The sequence below is a fragment of the Heptranchias perlo genome, chromosome 11 (genome assembly GCF_035084215.1).
Source record: "Heptranchias perlo isolate sHepPer1 chromosome 11, sHepPer1.hap1, whole genome shotgun sequence".
Classification (NCBI taxonomy): domain Eukaryota; kingdom Metazoa; phylum Chordata; class Chondrichthyes; order Hexanchiformes; family Hexanchidae; genus Heptranchias; species Heptranchias perlo.
In genome coordinates this window covers 51842370-51861806 of record NC_090335.1, presented here as the reverse complement: position 1 = coordinate 51861806, position 19437 = coordinate 51842370, and the positions used below count along the sequence as shown (strand labels likewise).

Sequence of the window (19437 nt, the reverse complement as noted above, 5' to 3'; positions counted from 1 at the left end):
GTTACAAGCACTTGAGATACCCAAGTACATAATATTAATTATATGATGTGTGTTTATAGATTGGATAGCCAGGTGGTGAAGGATAAAATACTAGAGCCTAGTCTTCAGTTGCTTACAAGCCTTTATTCTCAGAGCTCCACACCACACCCTAGATCAGCTCTCTTATAAATGGATACGAGAGTTCCCAATTGATGCGCATCACTTGAATACAATTAACACTAATTGATATAAATCACATGGATACAATTAACAATGTGTGCCAATGAAGTAATGTTTTGCAGTGAAAATAATGGATTATTCCTACTTGTATATATTTTTTTCTTTCAGCTGTCCAATATGTCTGAAAAGGTAGCTTTATAGTGGAGAGACTAAAACATTTACTTCAAATCTGTGGCCATGCATTCAAATGGTTGTAGTGTTGCCAGCATTGGTTTCAGTATATTTTGTGTAATCACAAACCTTCATTTTAAATTTCAGATTCGCATATGGATGTTGTGCATAGGAACCTCACTGGTATTTGGGCCTATCTTGGGAAAGACGTGGCGACTATGCAAAGTTTTCACTCAACGTGTCCCAGAAAAGAGAGTGGTAAGCAACCAAGTGAACCTCCGTGACCCTTGCCTCACCCCAACCTCTCTCGACTTTACATGAGCTTTACAACAAGGTAGCAAGCTCAGAAGAAGGGGAACCGAGCAGTTTAGACTGCAATACTTTATATATAACAAATATTGGAAGTGGATAGAGTCAGCAAGCTCAAGGGGGAACTGGATGGCTATTTGGCAAAGAAAGAAATAGAAAGATATGAGACACATGGAACAATGTACTGCATTTTTCAAACTAGTCTGCCAGATTAACTAGTGGTCTCTGCCAGTCCCATACATTCTTGTCTTCTAACACAGTATAGAAGTAGAGCCATCATCTTTGTCTAAAATATTTTTGAACAAAAATTACTTTGTCATCATTAATAGAAAAGATAAACAATAACTTGATTATTAAATAAGCACCATTTATGATTAATATCTGCACATTGTGGTGTGTTATTTATTTAATACTTACTTAAAGGACAGGAGTAGATGTAAAGCACTTGAAAATTTATTAATGTCCCCTTTGAGATTTTAGTGTGCATATAAAAATGAACAGGAATTTTATAAATGAGTCAATCTTCTGTGGCATTGGTCAGGGTAAGTCAGTGAATAATGTCACTCTCTTATCTGTTTCTACAGTCTTCATGTAGCTGTTTCTCTGTTCTTTCTTTTCTTGTGGGTGGTGGGATAAAGAGCCTCCAACAGCTGAAGGTTTCATTTTATGGTTGAGGGCTGTGGAGAAAATGTGGCCCTCAGTGGCTTCCTTCCCATCTTCTCCACCAATCACTCATCCTTCCCCAGCCCTTCACTGTCCCACTACCTCCCCCCTCCCTAATCTCTCCTCCCTCCCCCCACCATCTCTTTCTCCTTCCTCTCCCTCCACCCCCCCATCTTCCCGATGGATAATTAGTTGGCTTCAAAAATTCAACTGGTGATTTATTTTTGAAAGTTGAACTAACATTAATAAGTTCTCATTCTCTCTTTCCCTCCCCTAGCTTAATGCACTTCTGACTATTCTAGAACACAAAATAAAAGATACAACAGGCATATAATCAAGTCATTTTACTCATTTTCTCCCTCTCTCTCTCACAGACTTTAAAAAAAAAACTCTCCCTATGAATTTTACCTCAGTAAAGCTTTTGAAATGTGTCTTGTTTTTCAAAATTATTTGAAGAAAAGCTAAATAGAAAGTGCTCTAAGCTAAAAATTATATTTCATTAGTAAAGCTAGCTGGTACTGAAACATCCTGGCTTATTAGGTGCATTGCACAATCCAAATTCAGCTCACATTCGCAGCTTTGAGCAAAGTACCAAATCTAAGCACAAGTTTTTGGGAGAGGCCTTCAAGTTAAAACCTTTAATGGAGACATTAAAGGACTCACAGGACAAATCAGTGGATAAATTTAAACATATTATGAAATATGCAGATGTTACACTTAAGATAAAAGGCAGATGAAAATAACTCTAGAAAGCGTTTTGAGTGATTTGTGAGAGCCCGATGGCCAAACTGTGCAATCACAGGGTGATATACTCTCACTGTAAAATGGCAACTACAGCACAGGAGGAGGCCATTTGGCCCATCGTGCCTGTGCTGCCTCTTTGTCAGACCTATCCAATTAGTCCTATTCCCCTGCTCTTTCCCCATAGCCCTGTAAATTTTTTCCCTTCAAGCATTTATCCAATTCCCTTTTGAAAGTTACTATTGAAACTGTTTCCACCACCCTTTCAGGCAATGCATTCCAGACCATTACAACTCGCTGCGTAAGAAAATGTTTCCTCGTGTCGCCTCTGGCTCTTTTGCTGATCACCTTAAATCTGTGTCCTCTGGTTACTGTACTGACCTGTCTGCTTTGGGAAACAGTTTCTCCTTATTTACTCTGTCAAAACCATTCATGATTTTGAACACCTCTATCAAATCTCCTCTTAACTGTCTCTGTTCTAAGGAGAACCATCCCAGCTTCTCCAGTCTCTCCACATAACTGAAGTCCTTCATCCCTGGCAATATTCTAGTAAATCTCTTCTGCACCCTCTCTAAAGCCTTGACATCCTTCCCAAAGTGTGGTGCCCAGAATTGAACACAATACTCCAGCTGAGGCCTAACCAGTGTTTTATAAAGGTTTAGCATAACTTCCTTGCTTTTCTACTCTATACTCTATTAATAAAGCCCAAGATCCCATATGCTTTTTAAACAGCCATCTCAACTTGTCTTGTGACCTTCAAATATTTGTGTATATGCATCCCCAGGCATCTCTGTTCCTGCACCCCCTTTAAAATTGTACCATTTAGTTTATATTGCCTCTCCTCATTCTTCCTACCAAAATGCATCACTTCACACTTCTCTGTGTTAAATTTCATCTGCCATGTGTCTGCCCATTTCACCAATCTGTCTCTGTCCTCCTGAAGTCTGTTACTATCCTTCACATTGTTTACTACATTTCCAACTTTTGTGTAATTTGCAAACTTTGAAATTATACCCTCTATACCCAAGTCCAGGTCATTAATATATATCAAAAAGAGTGGTGGTCCTAATACTGACCCCTGGGGAACACAACTGTATACTTCCCTTCAGTCTGAGAAACAACCGTTCACCACTACTCTCTGCTTTCTGTCCCTTAGCCAATTTTGCATCCACGCTGCCACTGTCCCTTTAATCCCATGGGCTTTAATTTTGCTAACAAGTCTATTATGTGGTACTTTATCAAATGCCTTTTGAAAGTCCATATACACAACATCAACCGTACTACCCTCATCAACCCTCTCCATTATTTCATCAAAGCACTCAATCAAGTTAGTCAAACACGATTTTCCTTTAACAAATCCGTGCTGACTTTCATTTATTAGCCCATACTTTTCCACTGTAGTATTTGTGTATCCAGAAATTCCTTCTAGTTGCCGATAGCACCTATGTATGGGTGTCCAGGAATTTTTATAATATAGAACTGCGAAGTATCCAGTATCAGCCCACTGTTTCTGAAAAATGGTCCTTTCGTTTGAAATTAAATTAATTTTTGTAGTCATTAAATGCCTACTTTAAGACAGATTTTCAAAATGTTAATATTTTACCAGCACTTACACTACCACTGGGACTCCAGTGATGGTGCAGTAAAACTGGTAGAAGTCACTGTCTCAACAGTGTTACTTGCAGAACTTAACAGTATTGGAGCTTTCATTCACTCAAATTGTATATTGCTTGCCTATAGTTCTCGACAATAATCTCAGGAAGGCCAAAATATTGAAGATATTGGGCACACAAACTGTGGGCTTTATAGTAAACAGGCCTCCGATTTGCTGAATGTAACTGCAGATGTTTCAGTGTCAGCAGTGTTTCTTTTCTGTTAGCCATTAAGAGTACAGTTCTCAGAATTCCTTTGTAAGTTTGGTTTATCTAGAATTGGTTAAATTGGAGAAGCACTGAAAAAGTTGTAACTCACTATTCATGAAAAAAATAAAACATCTGATTATAATTTCATGTTGCTGTTGCTGTCTGAGCTAAGTAATTGGTGTTTCATATGTTTCCGTGATGTAATGATCCAAATTCTCTTTCCCTTTCAGATTATCAAAGACATTCAGTTACTGGGGCTGGTAGCTGGAATGATTGGCTTGGATATTCTAATTCTGGCAACATGGGGCATTGCTGACCCACTGCAGTGTATGCAGTCCTTAAATGCAGGAATGAGGGTAAAAAATCTGTACTCTAATTTTGATGCTTTCTTTTTTACTTATTTGTGAAAAATTAGAGAACGTCTAATGCAAAACAATTTATTTTTATCTATTACTAGTCAACCTCCCATGGCATTGAACAGGAAAGAAAACAAACAAATCAGGTTCAGGAAAAACTGCATTGCACATTTACTTTTTTTTTGGTATTTTCATTCCTCAGGCAATTGAAAAAGATCGTTCCTACTCTATCACAATGATGAAATGCTGTGTTTCGCGTTACACCGACATCTGGATTATTCTTATTTCACTCCTAAAGGTAAGAATTTTTATTTCTTTCCTCTTACCATTTCTTGGCTTTTAAAGCCCAAGCTTGGTATTGCCTTTTTCTGGAGCATGATAATTCTGACAAGACTACATTTATTGGGCCACCTTCTTAGCAATTGTTTTTACGACCGAGTGGCTTCCTAGACCGCTTCAGAGGGCATCAACCATGTAGTGCGGGACTAGGGTCACATGTAGGCCAGACCAGATAGCAGGTTTTCTCCTCTAAAGGGTATTAGTGAACTTATTGGGTTTTTAGACATTTGGCAGCTGTTGTGGTCATTTCTTCTGGTTCCAGCTTACAATCCCAGGTTTATTCATTTTCACTCCATGCCATGGTGGAATTTGAACTCATCACCACCTCTGAGTGCTCATCCAGTTCTTTAACCACTATACTTACTTAGTTCATCTCTTACTCTTTTCAACCTTGATAGGCCATCTGACCCGCCATCTTTATTACTCAATTTAAAAAAACCTACTATAAATCATTCTTCAGATTGATTCTTAACTGTTCAAGAAGCTCACTAAGATTACATCTGGCACCATAAGTGTCACATTTTAACTTTTTTCAAAAAAATATAAACTAGAATTCACATTGTAACAGTTTGTGCTGTAGCAGATCTAGCATCTATAAATGTGTTTCTGACCACAGGGGAAAATTCCCTTGCACTGCCTCTCTCATCGACCGGATCTAGCTGGACGATGTCAAGATGTTACACTCTCCTCTGCCAAGCAGGATCATTATGGAGAGCAGAGCTCATTTTCTCCACTGCCAAATGTGTCCTGTACTTTTCTCCTTCCACCCTCACGTCCAACAAGTGCAAAGAGTTTATGGACTTTTGTCACTAAGATTGAGACCATCCATTCAGCTGTTTCTGCTGTCTTCCCCCCTTTCCCCTTGTCCACTAAGGCAAACCTCCCCCTAGGCTTCACCTCCCCCATCCCCCACCTAGCAATGAACATGCATCTTTCTCCAGTTTCTCTATTTCCTTCATGTCCTCTCTGAGCTCATCTTGTCAACATTTCTTCTACTTGTTTCTGCTCTGTCTGTCTGCTTTGTTGCTCAGCCATCCACTTGCACTTGGCAATAGGAGAAAATCACCTTTCTACCAGGATGGCTTTTTTACTGCTACCGCTCGGATGTAAACTTTAGTTATCTCACACATTTGAATCTAGTTTAATATAAGTTTAGATTTTTTTAAAGTTTCTATTGATTGATTAGTTCTGAGGTTACATGGAACTGACTGCTATTGTTTTTTTTCATCATAGGGAAGTCTTCTGCTATATGGCACATATCTAGCTGGATTAACCAGCAATGTCAGCTCTCCCCCTGTGAACCAGACTGTCACCATCATGGTGGGAGTTTATTTGATCATGTTCTCTGCAGGAATAATCATTCCCATTTCCAGATTCTTGGATTCCTGGCCCAACCTTTCCTATAGTATCACCTCTGGGGGAATCTTTGTATGTACCTCAACTATCAACTGTCTCATCTTCATCCCACAGGTAAGAGAGAAAGTAACAATTCCAACATGCTTGGAATGGTATTATAATGTGTTGAATAGCAGAAGAGTAGAAAATGATGCATTATCACCTCCTTGTCAATCCCTCAACCTCTTTATGGCATTTGAGATGGTTGACTATGCTATCCTCCCCCATTGCCTCTCCTACGTTGTCTAGGTCATGGAACTGAATTTGCTTGGTTCTACTCCTACAAGGCCAGCCCATCTCCAACAATGGCTTCTCTTTCCGTCCCTGCATAGTCACCTTCAGAATCTCCCTTGATCTTCCGTCTCTTCCTCATCTACATGGTGCTCCTTGGTGACATCATCCACAAGTATGGGATTTGCCTGTCTGACATCAAGTAATAAATGAGTCACAATTTCCTCCTCCCCAAACATAACCCCTGCTAGTGACTCCATATCCCTCCCCGGAGGCAGAACCAGGCAGTATAAAATCTTGACATGCTGTTTGACCCAGAGCTGAGGTTCAAAAGCCTACATTCTATCAAAACGGACCTAAAAGAATTTCCACTCCCCCCCCCCCCCCCCCCCTTTATGGCTAAGCCTCCAACTCGCATCCTCCCTTTCCAGCTTCTGTACTTGTTATCAGTTATAGAAGGGTAGGATGCATTGCACCCACTTCTGTGCCTCTGCTCATGTTACCCCAGTCCATCACCGGCATCTCCACATCATCTGCTCATGTTGTACATGGAAAACAAAGGTTCATTCTCCTACTGTGCTTAGTTCCCAATCTGAGCTATGCTGAAAAAACTACAGCTTCTCTGCAGGGTTGAGAAAGGTTGAGAGTAGATTGGATCAGGATATCCTCCATGGGGGTATCTTGTGTGCTCCTAGCAGCCAGCCTAATACATATTTCTTGTCATTTGGAAGTAGGCAATCTGCCTGCCCTCTTAGCATCAGAGTCCTGAAGAATTAGGAGGGCAACGCATCCAAAAATTTACCAATATAATTTAAAAAGTTGTCCAGCGATTAGTCAAACAGATGTTTGTTACAAAACAAAAGCGAAACTCAAACAGTGTATGTATGTTAAATCTAGAAATCAATGTTATCTGCATCAAATTTTATATTACCTTGTTGTATACAAAATGTCAGAATTATCCATTTGTTCAACAGCTGTAATTTGCTAACTTAGGCATTCAAATAAAGCTTTACACTGTCCAGCACTATATGCAATTGTAGAATGGCCCTCTTTTCGTATATTTAATTGCATGCTTTTGAATAACAATCCATGCACATTCATGAGGTCAGCAGAGTATTTTTGCTGCATGAAAAGGATTTTGATTTTTCCAGAGTTATTATTGGCTTGGAGTGATGCTCAGTACCCTGGCAGGTTTGTCTGTCTGTGCCATTGTACACAGGCTTATTAGCATACAGCTGCTGGTTGCTGTATGGATCACTGCTGCTATCTAGCGTATACACTAGATACGTCTTCTCACTGACCAGCTGAGTGCACACAGCCCTTGAAACGAACAATGCAAACAGCCACAAGGGTCACAGACTAATTCCAGCAGTAAGATTTACATTTGTGAGAGAACCGTTCGCACCATCATGAAAACATCAATTTCTTTCACCTGCTTTATATGTAATTGGTCAATTGTGGTTTTGAAAGTTTATAATTTTGTAGAAACTGAATATTCCATTAATTTTTGCTAAAGTGATTTTCAGGCATTGCGCTGAATGTGAACATAATGAGAAGTAGTGGTTGAATGTGAAGTCAGTGAAACTGTATTGTATTCTGGGATATAATGAAAAAACAAAGTAACAGTCACCAAAAGTTTACACCGCTGTTGTACCCTCTCAGAATAGCTGAAAGATTTGTGGCACAATGGCAGTAATGAAAGAGGCAATTATATAATTACACTCTGATATTACAGTCTAGGGAGTTGTCTTGGGCCTTTAAGATTTAGTCTCCATTATACCCTAAACATACACAGTAAAAACTGAAAAATTATTCAAATAAACATTTTAGAAATATTAGCTTATGCAAATATTTACCTTGTTAAGCTCTCTTTATTGTATTTTAAATTAGAACCCATTACAAGGCAACCTCAATCTTCGAACTGCATATAGTGGAGATTTGCCATTTGCCATTTTCCACTCTATCCCTTGTGTATAAGATTCTTGTCTCCAATGTATTAATAAGTTGAAGGTAGTATTCAGCATTCATGATCCCTGACTGAGTGCTATTGTGTTATTAGAAATGGCATCACATTTTAAGACTGAAGGAGCACAAAACAGTTTCTGTACAGTCACAGTACAGTATTAGAGTGGTGAGAATGTGAAGCTTGCTACCACATGGATGGTTAAGGCGAATAGCATAGCTGCATTTAAGGGGAAGCTAGATAAGTAAATGAGGGAGACAGGCATAGAAGGATATGTTGATAGGGGGAAATGAAATAAGGTGGGAGGAGGCTTGTGTGAAGCGTAAACACTGGCATAGACCTGTTGAGCCAAATGGCCTGTTTCTGTACTGTAAATTCCATGTAGTCCTCCAGGCTGAAAACCTAACACAATTTCTGCATTGCTTTCCACTACAATGCAAATCACATCCGGCTGGCAGTCTTATCGTTTATTAAATGACATAACTCTCAAATTGTGACATTAATTGCACTTTTACCTCCTGGTATGAACAGAATATTTGACTGGGAACTGAGGGATACTGAGTGTATCCCATTCATAGACTTTGATACCTGCTCAAGATTTTGCCACTCAAGTTACTTTTCCTCTAGGCATAGACAGTTCTTCCAATGTGGCTAATCGGGGCAGCTATTTTGTTTTCTAACATATAGAACATTTTTGATATGCTTCATAGTAACTTTCAATAAATTATAGCAAATTCAAATGAATTATTCTGAGCTCTCTTAACAGGTCAGACAGTGGAAGCAATTTGAGGAAGAACTAAGCCATACTCCGAAACAAATGGCCAAATATTTCAACAGCCCAAGCAAGAGCTTTCGTTCCATGTACAGTGATGAGCAGATATATTACCTGCTTGGAGAAAATAACTCCATGAAGCGTCTTCTCACTGAGGTAGTACAATATAGAAATGTATAATGCAAACATTGCCACTTGTAAATATATTAAAAACAATTGCTGAGAATTGGCAAGATATGGGTCTGTAGGAGCTGTCCTTACTCAATGGGGCTGATAATGTGATCAGATGCACCCAAGCAGTAGCACTTTGGCGGCCAGGGCTCTGTACTATCCAACGCTGAAGCCTATTCTTTTTGATGCACACTGCACATAGCAATGCGATATGGGAATGCCTGAAGCTTGTGTACTTATTGTGTGAAAGGGCTAAATTTGATCCCAAGGCCCAAGCAGTCCCAGATAAGCTGAGCACCCAAGTGAAGCAGGTGCTGCAAGACAGATAGGGAATAGTGGATGGTATAGGAGACCCAAATTTAGAGACAGAAAAGAAATTTAAAATGGAGAACATTGATATTGACTTCTACTTCTCCCTGACAGTTCTTCCTCCCACAGGCTTAATATTGCATCAGCATGAAGGTATCTGTGACATGGAACTTTCTGAATGTTTTAACTTTCTGCTAAGAAACACAATTAAACACTGAAAATAGAGCATGTGCCATTTCCAGAGATAGAATGCTTCGTCTCCAAGGTGTAGAAAGGAAAATCTGACATTGTTATATCTTTCACTGTTGCCCAGTTCAGGTGTTGAGATATGGAGAAATCTGTTTGCTAGATTGCCTCACTTTAATTATTGAAGTAGACTGCATGTTTGTGGACAACTCCTGTGGGAAGAAAAAGAAGGGGAATTGGGGATTTAAAAAAACAAAGTATGTCTCAAACTGTAATGTGGATTAATAAAATTATATTTTTCCCTATAGAAAAATGCAGCAATTGAAAGTCTGCAGGAACAGGTTAATAATGTGAAGGATAAGTTGATGCATTTAATGGTATCAGATTGCCCTGAAGAGACCCCGGGCCACAGTTCCACATCAGGATCCAATGCAGCTCTCCACCCTTTGATTAATTCTGAGGTCAAATGTCACAACACAGCAATAGAAGATCCACCGAGTGAGAAGCCTTTGTCAGGCGTACAGAAGAACCTAGATCAGACCTTTGGTTCACAGCAAGATCTTAAACTTCTGTCACTGCAGAATAATTTGCAACAGATCTTATGGGATGCTAAGAATGTCTCAGAAACAGCTTTGCATTCTCAGAAGAGGCCAGAACACTTCATAGATTATCAGAGTTTTCATAGAAACACTCAGAACCATCTAGGACAGCTAGGAAATTCTGAGTATGTTACAGAATTTTTTCCAAAGTTATGTGATACTCTGGAAATAACTTCAGAAATTCAGACCAACATAGATGACCATGTGAAAATCACCCAGCATCCAACAGGTGAAATCCTGGTCTCTTCTGCACTCCAAACATCAATTAGATCTGGGTCAGTTGAAAGTCCTCCTCTGGTCAAGGATCCAACAAAAGTGATCAAAAACAATTATGTGAGCAGTGAGAAACTGCAAGAAATTCTACAAGAGCTAAGTGTTAATGCTGTCAGCTCAATCTGTTCACCGGCCAGACCAAGACGAATCCTACAGAATCTTCATCTTGAACAGTCTACTAGGACAGCAGAGCAATTGAAACATTGCTGTCATAGTATTTCTCCATATATGATGAGGCGAAGGAGACCACCTTTTTATTCAATAAGGGGTGCACCTCGTCCGTATTATTTCCTACACTCAACACCTCGACATACCAAGTGTATGGTTAATGAAGACTTAAGCAGGAATACAATAAAATCACAAACTACTGACACCTGTCAACTTCAAAGCATTCACAACAAAATATTAACAGATGACAATGGGTCTATCAGTCTTTCAGCAACTTTAAGCTCAGTGAAGAAAATGGACGCACAGCCTGACAGCTGTCTACCATCTGGCAAAGCAGACCCAAAAAATGGATATGTCTACTATCCTACTTTAGAAGGAAAATGTATTATCAAGCCATGTTCAGGCCCTTACTCTAAGATAGCACACATATCCTCTGAAGAAATTGAAATAGATGATAAAGATGGATCTTCTCAAACATACCAGTATGATTATTCAGACTCTGAATCGAGTAGCTCAGATGAAACTTTCTGCTATTACCACAGGTCATGTTGTGAAGCATGTTGTCGAGGCTCATACGATTCTAGTACTTCAGAAACTTCAGATAGCGAGCAATTTAATCCATCGTTTGATTGGTCACAAAGACATTTTCGTAACCAACCAATTGTTAATTTTAAAGAGGACTTAAAACCCACTTTTGTATGATTAATTCAAGGGACTTGGAACATTTTCAGATGCACCACATAAATTCTCCTTTTGTCAACTGTCTTTCGGTAGACAGCCTTGCTTTCTTTAAATGTCATTTAATTTACTTTTATCTATTATAAATGTTGAGGTTTGCAGAGTGAAAAAAAAGTCATGTGTAGAGGGTCGGAAGCACACTCTGTCCTTTTATGTAACGAGGGAGAGTGAATAACTCCACTATGGGAGTGTGCTTTTCTATGTGCATGATTGCTTTTGGATAACATTTCTCAAAAATAATACATGAATGTAATCCTCAACTGTAAGATCTCACGATACAGCAAGTATGAATATATCCCACAGCTCAAAGACACTTACCACCTTCAATTCTACACCAGTGTACCTGGTAATGTAAATATTGTTTACATTTGAAAAGGAAATCTCATTTAACTTGATAGGAGAACAACCACCTGGTATCAGGGTCCAGACATCTGCTGAGGACCTTGGGCACATCAATATGGTTTTGACAAATCAAACCAGGACCGGAACTTAGACATCCCAGAAGTTTTAAGACGGGTGATCATAATGTCCCTTCTTTACACATACAGATACATATGATTTATCTCTGAAGTCACTAACCTGTTGACTGTAGAAAAACTGGAACATGAAAGTCTCCTGTTTATAGCTATACATAGAACTAAACCTCCACAAAAGCCATAATATACCTAAAGCACAATATCATGGTACTTTACCTGTGTACTAGGTTTTTAAATAAGATTCTTTTGTTTGAAGTATAAAATGCAGATTTAATGTAATCTAGGATTTATACAAGACTAAAATATGTTCCATTATAATATATTGGAGTGTTTGGTTCCCTAAAAATAAGACTATGGCAGGCTTTACCTATGTATGAGTAGCAATATTGTTTATTTTAGCCTCTGACCAACAGGAACCTAGAAGGATTTGAGCATCTGTGAATTGTTCCATAAAGCTTAAGACAGCTGCAACTGATTGAGTTAGCAATATAAGCATATACTTTTCTCTTGTGATATCTTGTTGAAAAACTTTTTTAAAAAATAAGTTATTTTCTAATTAATGGAAGCAACAGATGAAATGTGATCTAGATGTTGTCTCAAAGGATAGCCATCATATTCTCCAGGTTTTATACAGATAGGGTTGTGGTTGAGTTATTAATCATAAATCTAGAAATTCCATCAAACCTGTGCTGGTGCTAGCTGTTCACCTGGAATTATCTTCTCTAATCCCATTTCTTTGCCTTTTCCCCATGTCCTCTTCTATATTTTTCCATTTTAAATACTTACATAATTTACTTCTAACTTCCTCCTTTGTTCTTCGAGTGATAATCCCAAATCTCTGCCCCTTGATGCTGGTTTGCCAAGTAGTGTAAACAAGTTTTCACTATTTACTTCTAAACATTCCATAATTTTGAAAACTTCTATTAGATTCCCCTTCCACGTTAACCTTTCTGTTCCAATGACACAAGCCCCAATTTTTCAAGACTTTCTTCATAGCCATAACTTCTCATTCCTGGCATAATTCTGGTGAAGCTTTGCTGAACCCGTTCTTTTTTATAATGTGATGCCCAGAATTGCACCAGTAGTCACACTGTGGCCTAAACAATATTGTGTACAAATTCAACATGACTTCCTTGCGTTTACATTCAATAGGGGTGAAATTCAACTTTGGCGGGTGCACGGCAGAGGTAGTAACGGACTGAAGTTAATGGAAAGGAAAATTGAGCAGAGTGTATAATGGGCATCTGACCTGCTGCCACCCATTTTGTACCCTGTCACGGTTGAATTTCACTTCCAATCCCTCTTCATATGAAACCCACAATATAATTTGCCACCTTATGGCCCTTTCTACCCATGCTCTCATTTTTAAAGATACATCACTCCTGGATTTCTTTTTCTCCATTCTTAAGAAGCTTACCATTTAGGGCATACTTTCACTATTCTTTTCTCCCAAAAGTGCTACTTCATATTTTTTTGCATTGAATTGCATCAACCATCTATCTGCCAACTCTACCAACCTGCCTATGACTTCCTGCATTCTTCCTCATAATTTGCCTTGTCCCTAATTTGGTATCAGCAAACTTTGATATAATTCTTCTTGTGCCTATGTACAAATCATTTAAATAAATGTAAAACCAAAGAGGTCCCAGCACAGATCCCTGGAGTGTGTCACAACAAACATCCCAACAAACCAAAAAATGAAAATCTGGAAATGTTTGCAACGTGTCAATTCAGTTGGTGCTCTCATACTTTGTTCTGTTAGTAAAGTAAAAATATTTCTTGGGCCATTTTCATGAACTTACAACTTAATTTTGATTAGTAGTTTTCTTGTTTTTGTACCATGATAGCAACAATGGATAGAAGACCAGTGTGTTGACTTGTTTTAATGTGTGATCAGACAGTGTAATGTCCGAGTGATAAAACCAAGCGTGTTCTAATAGTCAGATCATAGTTTGTGAATCCATGATCACATGTTATGTATTGAACACTTTGTACTGTTAAAATGCTGACAAAGTTTCAGGAAAAAAATGAATACAAAAAATTTAATTTAACTGAGTATCCGAACCGTCCTGCGAGTCAGTCTGTAGTGAATTGTTAAGATTCTCTATCATCCTACCACACAATGACCTTAATATATCCAGATCATATGTTTTGTACTATAATAGTTCAATATAATTTTGATTTAAATAATTTGAAAGGTTTGTGATATTTCTGTAAGTGAGATGTTTGGCAGAATTTTCAACTTTGGCGGGGTCATAAAACAGGCAGTAGTGGATCGGCCACTCATTACACAGCCCGCCTGATTTTCCTTTTTCATTGATTTCCGTGGAAAACAAAATCAGATGGGGTGAATAATGGACGGCCAATCTGCTACCACCCATTTTATGCCCTCGCCGAAGTTGAAAGTTATGGCAGTAGTGTTTTACAGATTTCTATGACTCATAGTTACTTTCCAATAAGAACAGAAGAACAAGGAGCCGGAGTAGTCCATACGACCCCTCGAGCCTGCTCCGCCATTCAATAAGATCATGGCTGATCTTCGACCTCAACTCCACTTTCCCGCCCGATCCCCATATCCCTTGATTCCCCTGGAGTCCAAAAATCTATCTATCTCAGCCTTGAATATACGACTCAGCATCCACAGCCCTTTGGGGTAGATAATTCCAAAGATTCACAACCCACTGAGTGAAGAAATTCCTCCTCATCTCAGTCTTAAATAGCCGACCCCTTATCCTGAGACTATGCCCCCTAGTTCTAGACTCTCCAGCCAGGGGAAACCATCTCTGAGCATCTACCCTTTCAAGCCCCCTCGGAATCTTATATGTTTCAAATGAGATCAGCTCTCATTCTTCTAAACTTTTCTAAACAATGTTAGTTGCAAAGGTGTTACAGCTCGGTATGAAAGTATTTAATATTTGAAAATGTAAAGCATGACTGTCTGCAGGTACAAAACCTCTGCAGTGAGGAATCATATAGGTATAGCAAGAGAGAAGCAAACTAGCATCTGAAGCAAGCCATCTCAAAATTTCAGTGCAGTTGCTTACAGGCAACAAATGTCTAGGCCCCAAATTTCCCTTGGTGCAACAATACAAACTTTATTTGCCATCACTGTATTAATGCAAATGGAAATTGGGGAAGGGGGAATTTGTGAACGCCTTGGGATGTTTTTACTATGTTAATGGCACTATATAAATGCACATTGTTGGTTGGGTTCAGGGTAGGATATATTATGTAACTTACCATTGTACTTAACTAGTGATCTCAGGGGCAAAATGAAAAGGTTTTCAGATAGTCTGGTCTATGCATGAAGCGCAGTCTCTCAAAAATCCTAGTGCTTTGAAATAAATTTCTTGGCTTAAAAAATCAAATTTTAGCTGTGATTGGAAGGCTACTTACTGTTTAGTGCACAGTTAACACTTCACACACCCAATAACAAGATACTAAGCATGCACTCCAATATATTCATTACAGCTATTTACTTGATCGCAATGCATAGCAATAAATTCAGTCACGATATTTGTAGAATAACTTTTGCAGAGTAATGACTAGTTCTCTAACCCAGTCAATATGATGGCTAATACTGTTTTAATGATATAAGTAAATTTATCCACAACTTTCCCATACCTCATATTTAATATAATGTTAAAAAAAGTGTAAACCAAAATGGGTTCTTTGTTTTAATGTCAACAAATGCTGAAGCATTTACCAACAAATGCTGTAAAATGGCAAAGAATTAGCTGCACATTGCTTTACTTTATGTATACACCAGATGTAAGTTAGCAACTGCTAATAACAGAACATTTCAGTAAACCTTACATATAGAAACTGGCTAGGCATGGTATAACTGTTTTTCCACTACATTTAATGCAATCGATTAATTTAGTAAATGTAATCTCTAAAGCGACCCATTAGCTTGATCAGAAGCTGAAGGTAATGCACTCAAATGAAAATTGGACTCGGTAGTGTTTAGTTTGCACCTGTGCCAATGAGGGAAAAATTATGTCCCGGCTCATCAGAAATTGCTTGTCATGACAGCATATAGTGAGTAGAGTCCGTCACCCTTTTGGAATCTACAGTACGTTTTACACCGGTTCTGGCAGTATATATATAAAAGCTATTTTGTCGTCTTTTAGGCAATCGTACTAAATTTCACAATGTTTGATTCAGCACAGCTCTCCTTACTTTATTTTGGCTGTTATTTTATCCCTTAGTGAAATATTATTAGTTTATTAATAAGATTGCAGATGTAAAAAAAGAACCAACACACTGTTCCATGAAGTAGCTGATGTCGGCTCAAGTCAGAATCTACACTTTACTCCACTGAGCTCTTGATCTCATCTGCACTGTGTTGGGGAGGCAAAGTCACAAGGGTTTTTTCACTGGTTCACTCATATGCTATTTTTGGCCAACAGTTAGCTGGCATTAGTGTGGCTTGGCATTGTCTGCTTTGCCCCCTCAGCTGTAGGAGATATCCAGTAAGGACAAAAAACCAAACGAAGAAAGAGGGTAGTAAATACTCTAACACACGCACACACCAAAAGTCTTTGTTCCCTGGGTATTGGTTGAATGTCTCTCTGTATTTTGGAAAATGGTTCATTATTATGTTTCAACATAAAGCAACAGATGATACATGGAAGATTAGAGCTGAACGCAGATCCCTGTCATAATGCTTTAATGGCTGGAAGATGGGTCACTACCAAAGATGAATTTGGGAGGGCTGATTTTTGAACTATCAACACTGTTTAAGAAAGTTAAGGTTAAAGTTAAGATAAGGGCATGGAATGTACTCTGGGTGGGGGACTTCAATGTCCATCACCAAGAGTGGCTCGGTAGCATCACTACTGACCGAGCTGGCCGAGTCCTGAATGACATAGCTGCCAGACTGGGCCTGCAGCAGGTGGTGAGAGAACCAACATGAGGAAAAACCTACTTGATCTCATCCTCACCAATCTACCTGTCGCAGATGCATCTGTCCATGACAGTATTGGTAGGAGTGACCACCGCACAGTCCTTGTGGAGACAAAGTCTGGGCATCCATGAGGCACTGTGGGCCATCAGCAGCAGCAGAATTGTATTCCACCACAATCTGTAACCTCATGGTCCGGCATATCTCTCACTCCATCATTACCAACAAGCCAGGGGAGCAACCCTGATTCAATAAGAGCAAGCCAGGAGCAGCATCAGGCGTACCTAAAAATGAGGTGCCAACCTGGTGAAGCTACAACACAGGACTGCATGCATGCTAAACAGTGGAAGCAACATGCTATAGACAGAGCTAAGCGATTCCACAACCAACGGATCAGATCAAAGCTCTGCAGTCCTGCCACATCCAGTCGTGAATGGTGGTGGACAAATAAACAACTAACAGGAGGAGGAGGTTCCGTGAACATCCCCATCCTCAATGATGGCAGAGCCCAGCACGTGAGTGCAAAAGACAAGGCTGAAGAGTTGCAACCATCTTCAGCCAGAAGTGCCGAGTGGATGATCCATCTCAGCCTCCTCACGAGAGCCTCACCATCACAGAAGCCAGTCTTCAGCCAATTCGATTCACTCCATGTGATATCAAGAAACGGCTGAGTGCACTGGATACAGCAAAGGCTGTGTGCCCCGACAACATCCCAGCTGTAGTGCTGAAGACTTGTGCTCCAGAACTAGCCATGCCTCTAGCCAAGCTGTTCCAGTACAGCTTCAATACTGGCATCTACCCGACAAAGTGGAAAATTGCCCAGGTATGTCCTGTCCACAAAAAGCAGGACAAATCCAATCCGGCCAATTACCACCCCCTCAGTCTACTCTCAATCATCAGCAAAGTGATGGAAGGTGTTATCGACAGTGCTATCAAGCGGCACTTACTCACCAATAACCTGCTCACTGATGCTCAGTTTGGGTTCCACCAGGACCACTAGGCTCCAGACCTCACTACAGCCTTCGTCCAAACATGGACAAAAGAGCTGAATGAGGTGAGAGTGACTGCCCTTGACATCAAAGCAGCATTTGACCGAGTGTGGCATCAAGGAGCCCTGGTAAAATTGAAGTCAATGGGAATCGGGGAAAACTCTCCAGTGGCTGGAGTCATACCTAGCACAAAGAAAGATGATAGTGGTTGTTGGAGGCCAATCATCTCAGCCTTAGGACATCGTTGCAGGAGTTCCTCAGGGCAGTGTCCTAGGCCCAACCATCTTCAGCTGCTTCATCAACGACCTTCCCTCCATCATAAGGTCAGAAGTGGGGATATTCGCTGATGATCGCATAGTATTCAGCTCCATTCGCAACCCCTCAGATAATGAAGCAGTCCGTGTCCCCATGCAACAAGACCTGGACAACATCCAGGCTCTCTGCACGTTCCCCTTCATGTCACACACCATCCTGACTTGGAAATATATCGCAGTTCCTCATCGTCGCTGAGTCAAAATCCTGGAACTCCCTACCTAACAGCACTGTGGGAGAACCTTCACCACATGGACTGCAGCGGTTCAAGAACGTGACTCATCACCACCTTCTCAAAGGCAATTAGGGATGGGCAATAGATACAGGCCTCGCCAGTGACGCCCACATCCCATGAATGAATAAAAAAATACTGTGGCCATACCTGACTTAGGTCAGCTATTTTTCTTTGTTACTGATGGCCTGATTAATATTTAAACAAGAGGTGGTAGAACCAATTCTATTAGTCTGTAGTCTAGTGGTTTTGATAAATAGAATATTCTGTGCTGGCACATTTGTTAAATTGAGCATGAGTTCATGAAAAGAAACCTCAACCGTGAAGAACCCTAACCTATTACCAAAGGCTGTTCACAAATATACCTCACAGCTTAACATTGCTTACCTCAACTACATTACACTTATCTACATTACTTCATCTCCACAAAGAAAATTCAGTTTAAAATATGTCACTGTATATGTTTGACTTCAACTGGATTGGATGCAGTAAAATTACTAATAAGTTTCACTGCATGTAAAACAATGTCTCCAGGAGGAACTTGTCTCTATGGCCTCTCTGTAAACGTGGTGTGTGATTAGCATTTATACAGAATATAATGGCTACTGTTCAATAATATACCAACTAAATGACATCACATCTCATAATCATTGAGTGCCGTGAACATAAATAGGTTATCAGATCTGTATCTTGTACAATCATCTTCTATGAGGCAATGTAATAGTAACCTGCAAGGGAACTCCTGTAAATAGTGGGTAGTAAAGCTATCTCCTGAACACAAATGGCTGATCAGATTTGCAACATGAAATGAAGGTTATCAGATTTGTATCAGCAATATCAATATAGAGGATGTGGTAGGTGCTCGGCTCTGATTTTGCAATCCTTAGTTTTTGCTGCATTTTACTCCATGCATTAGTTGGTTTTGCTCAGCAATCTTTCATTTCTGATTTCGCCCCCCGCCCCTTCCTTTGGATAGCCTTTGGGGTTCCGAATGTGTTATATAATTGAGATGAGGAAAAGGAGTTCATGAGGGCCCACCAAATGCAGGTGCAATGACCCCTGAGGTGTTTCAGCCATTCCTGTCACTATCTCACAACCTGCAATTATAGACTCCTCC

At 39.7% G+C, this 19437-nt stretch overlaps 1 protein-coding gene across 1 annotated transcript in view; it reads left to right on the top strand.

Annotated features, from left to right (window-relative positions):
* gpr156 (G protein-coupled receptor 156) overlaps positions 1-15518 on the top strand; it is a 53784-nt gene extending 38266 nt beyond the window's left edge. Inside the window, exons 5-10 of the mRNA XM_067993019.1 lie at positions 478-588; positions 4136-4261; positions 4464-4559; positions 5834-6070; positions 8956-9117; positions 9936-15518. Of these exons, the coding sequence (XP_067849120.1) occupies positions 478-588; positions 4136-4261; positions 4464-4559; positions 5834-6070; positions 8956-9117; positions 9936-11369 (2166 nt within the window). The 3' untranslated portion in view covers positions 11370-15518. The remainder of the gene's footprint in view (positions 1-477; positions 589-4135; positions 4262-4463; positions 4560-5833; positions 6071-8955; positions 9118-9935) is intronic.
* The last annotated feature ends 3919 nt before the right edge of the window (positions 15519-19437 follow it).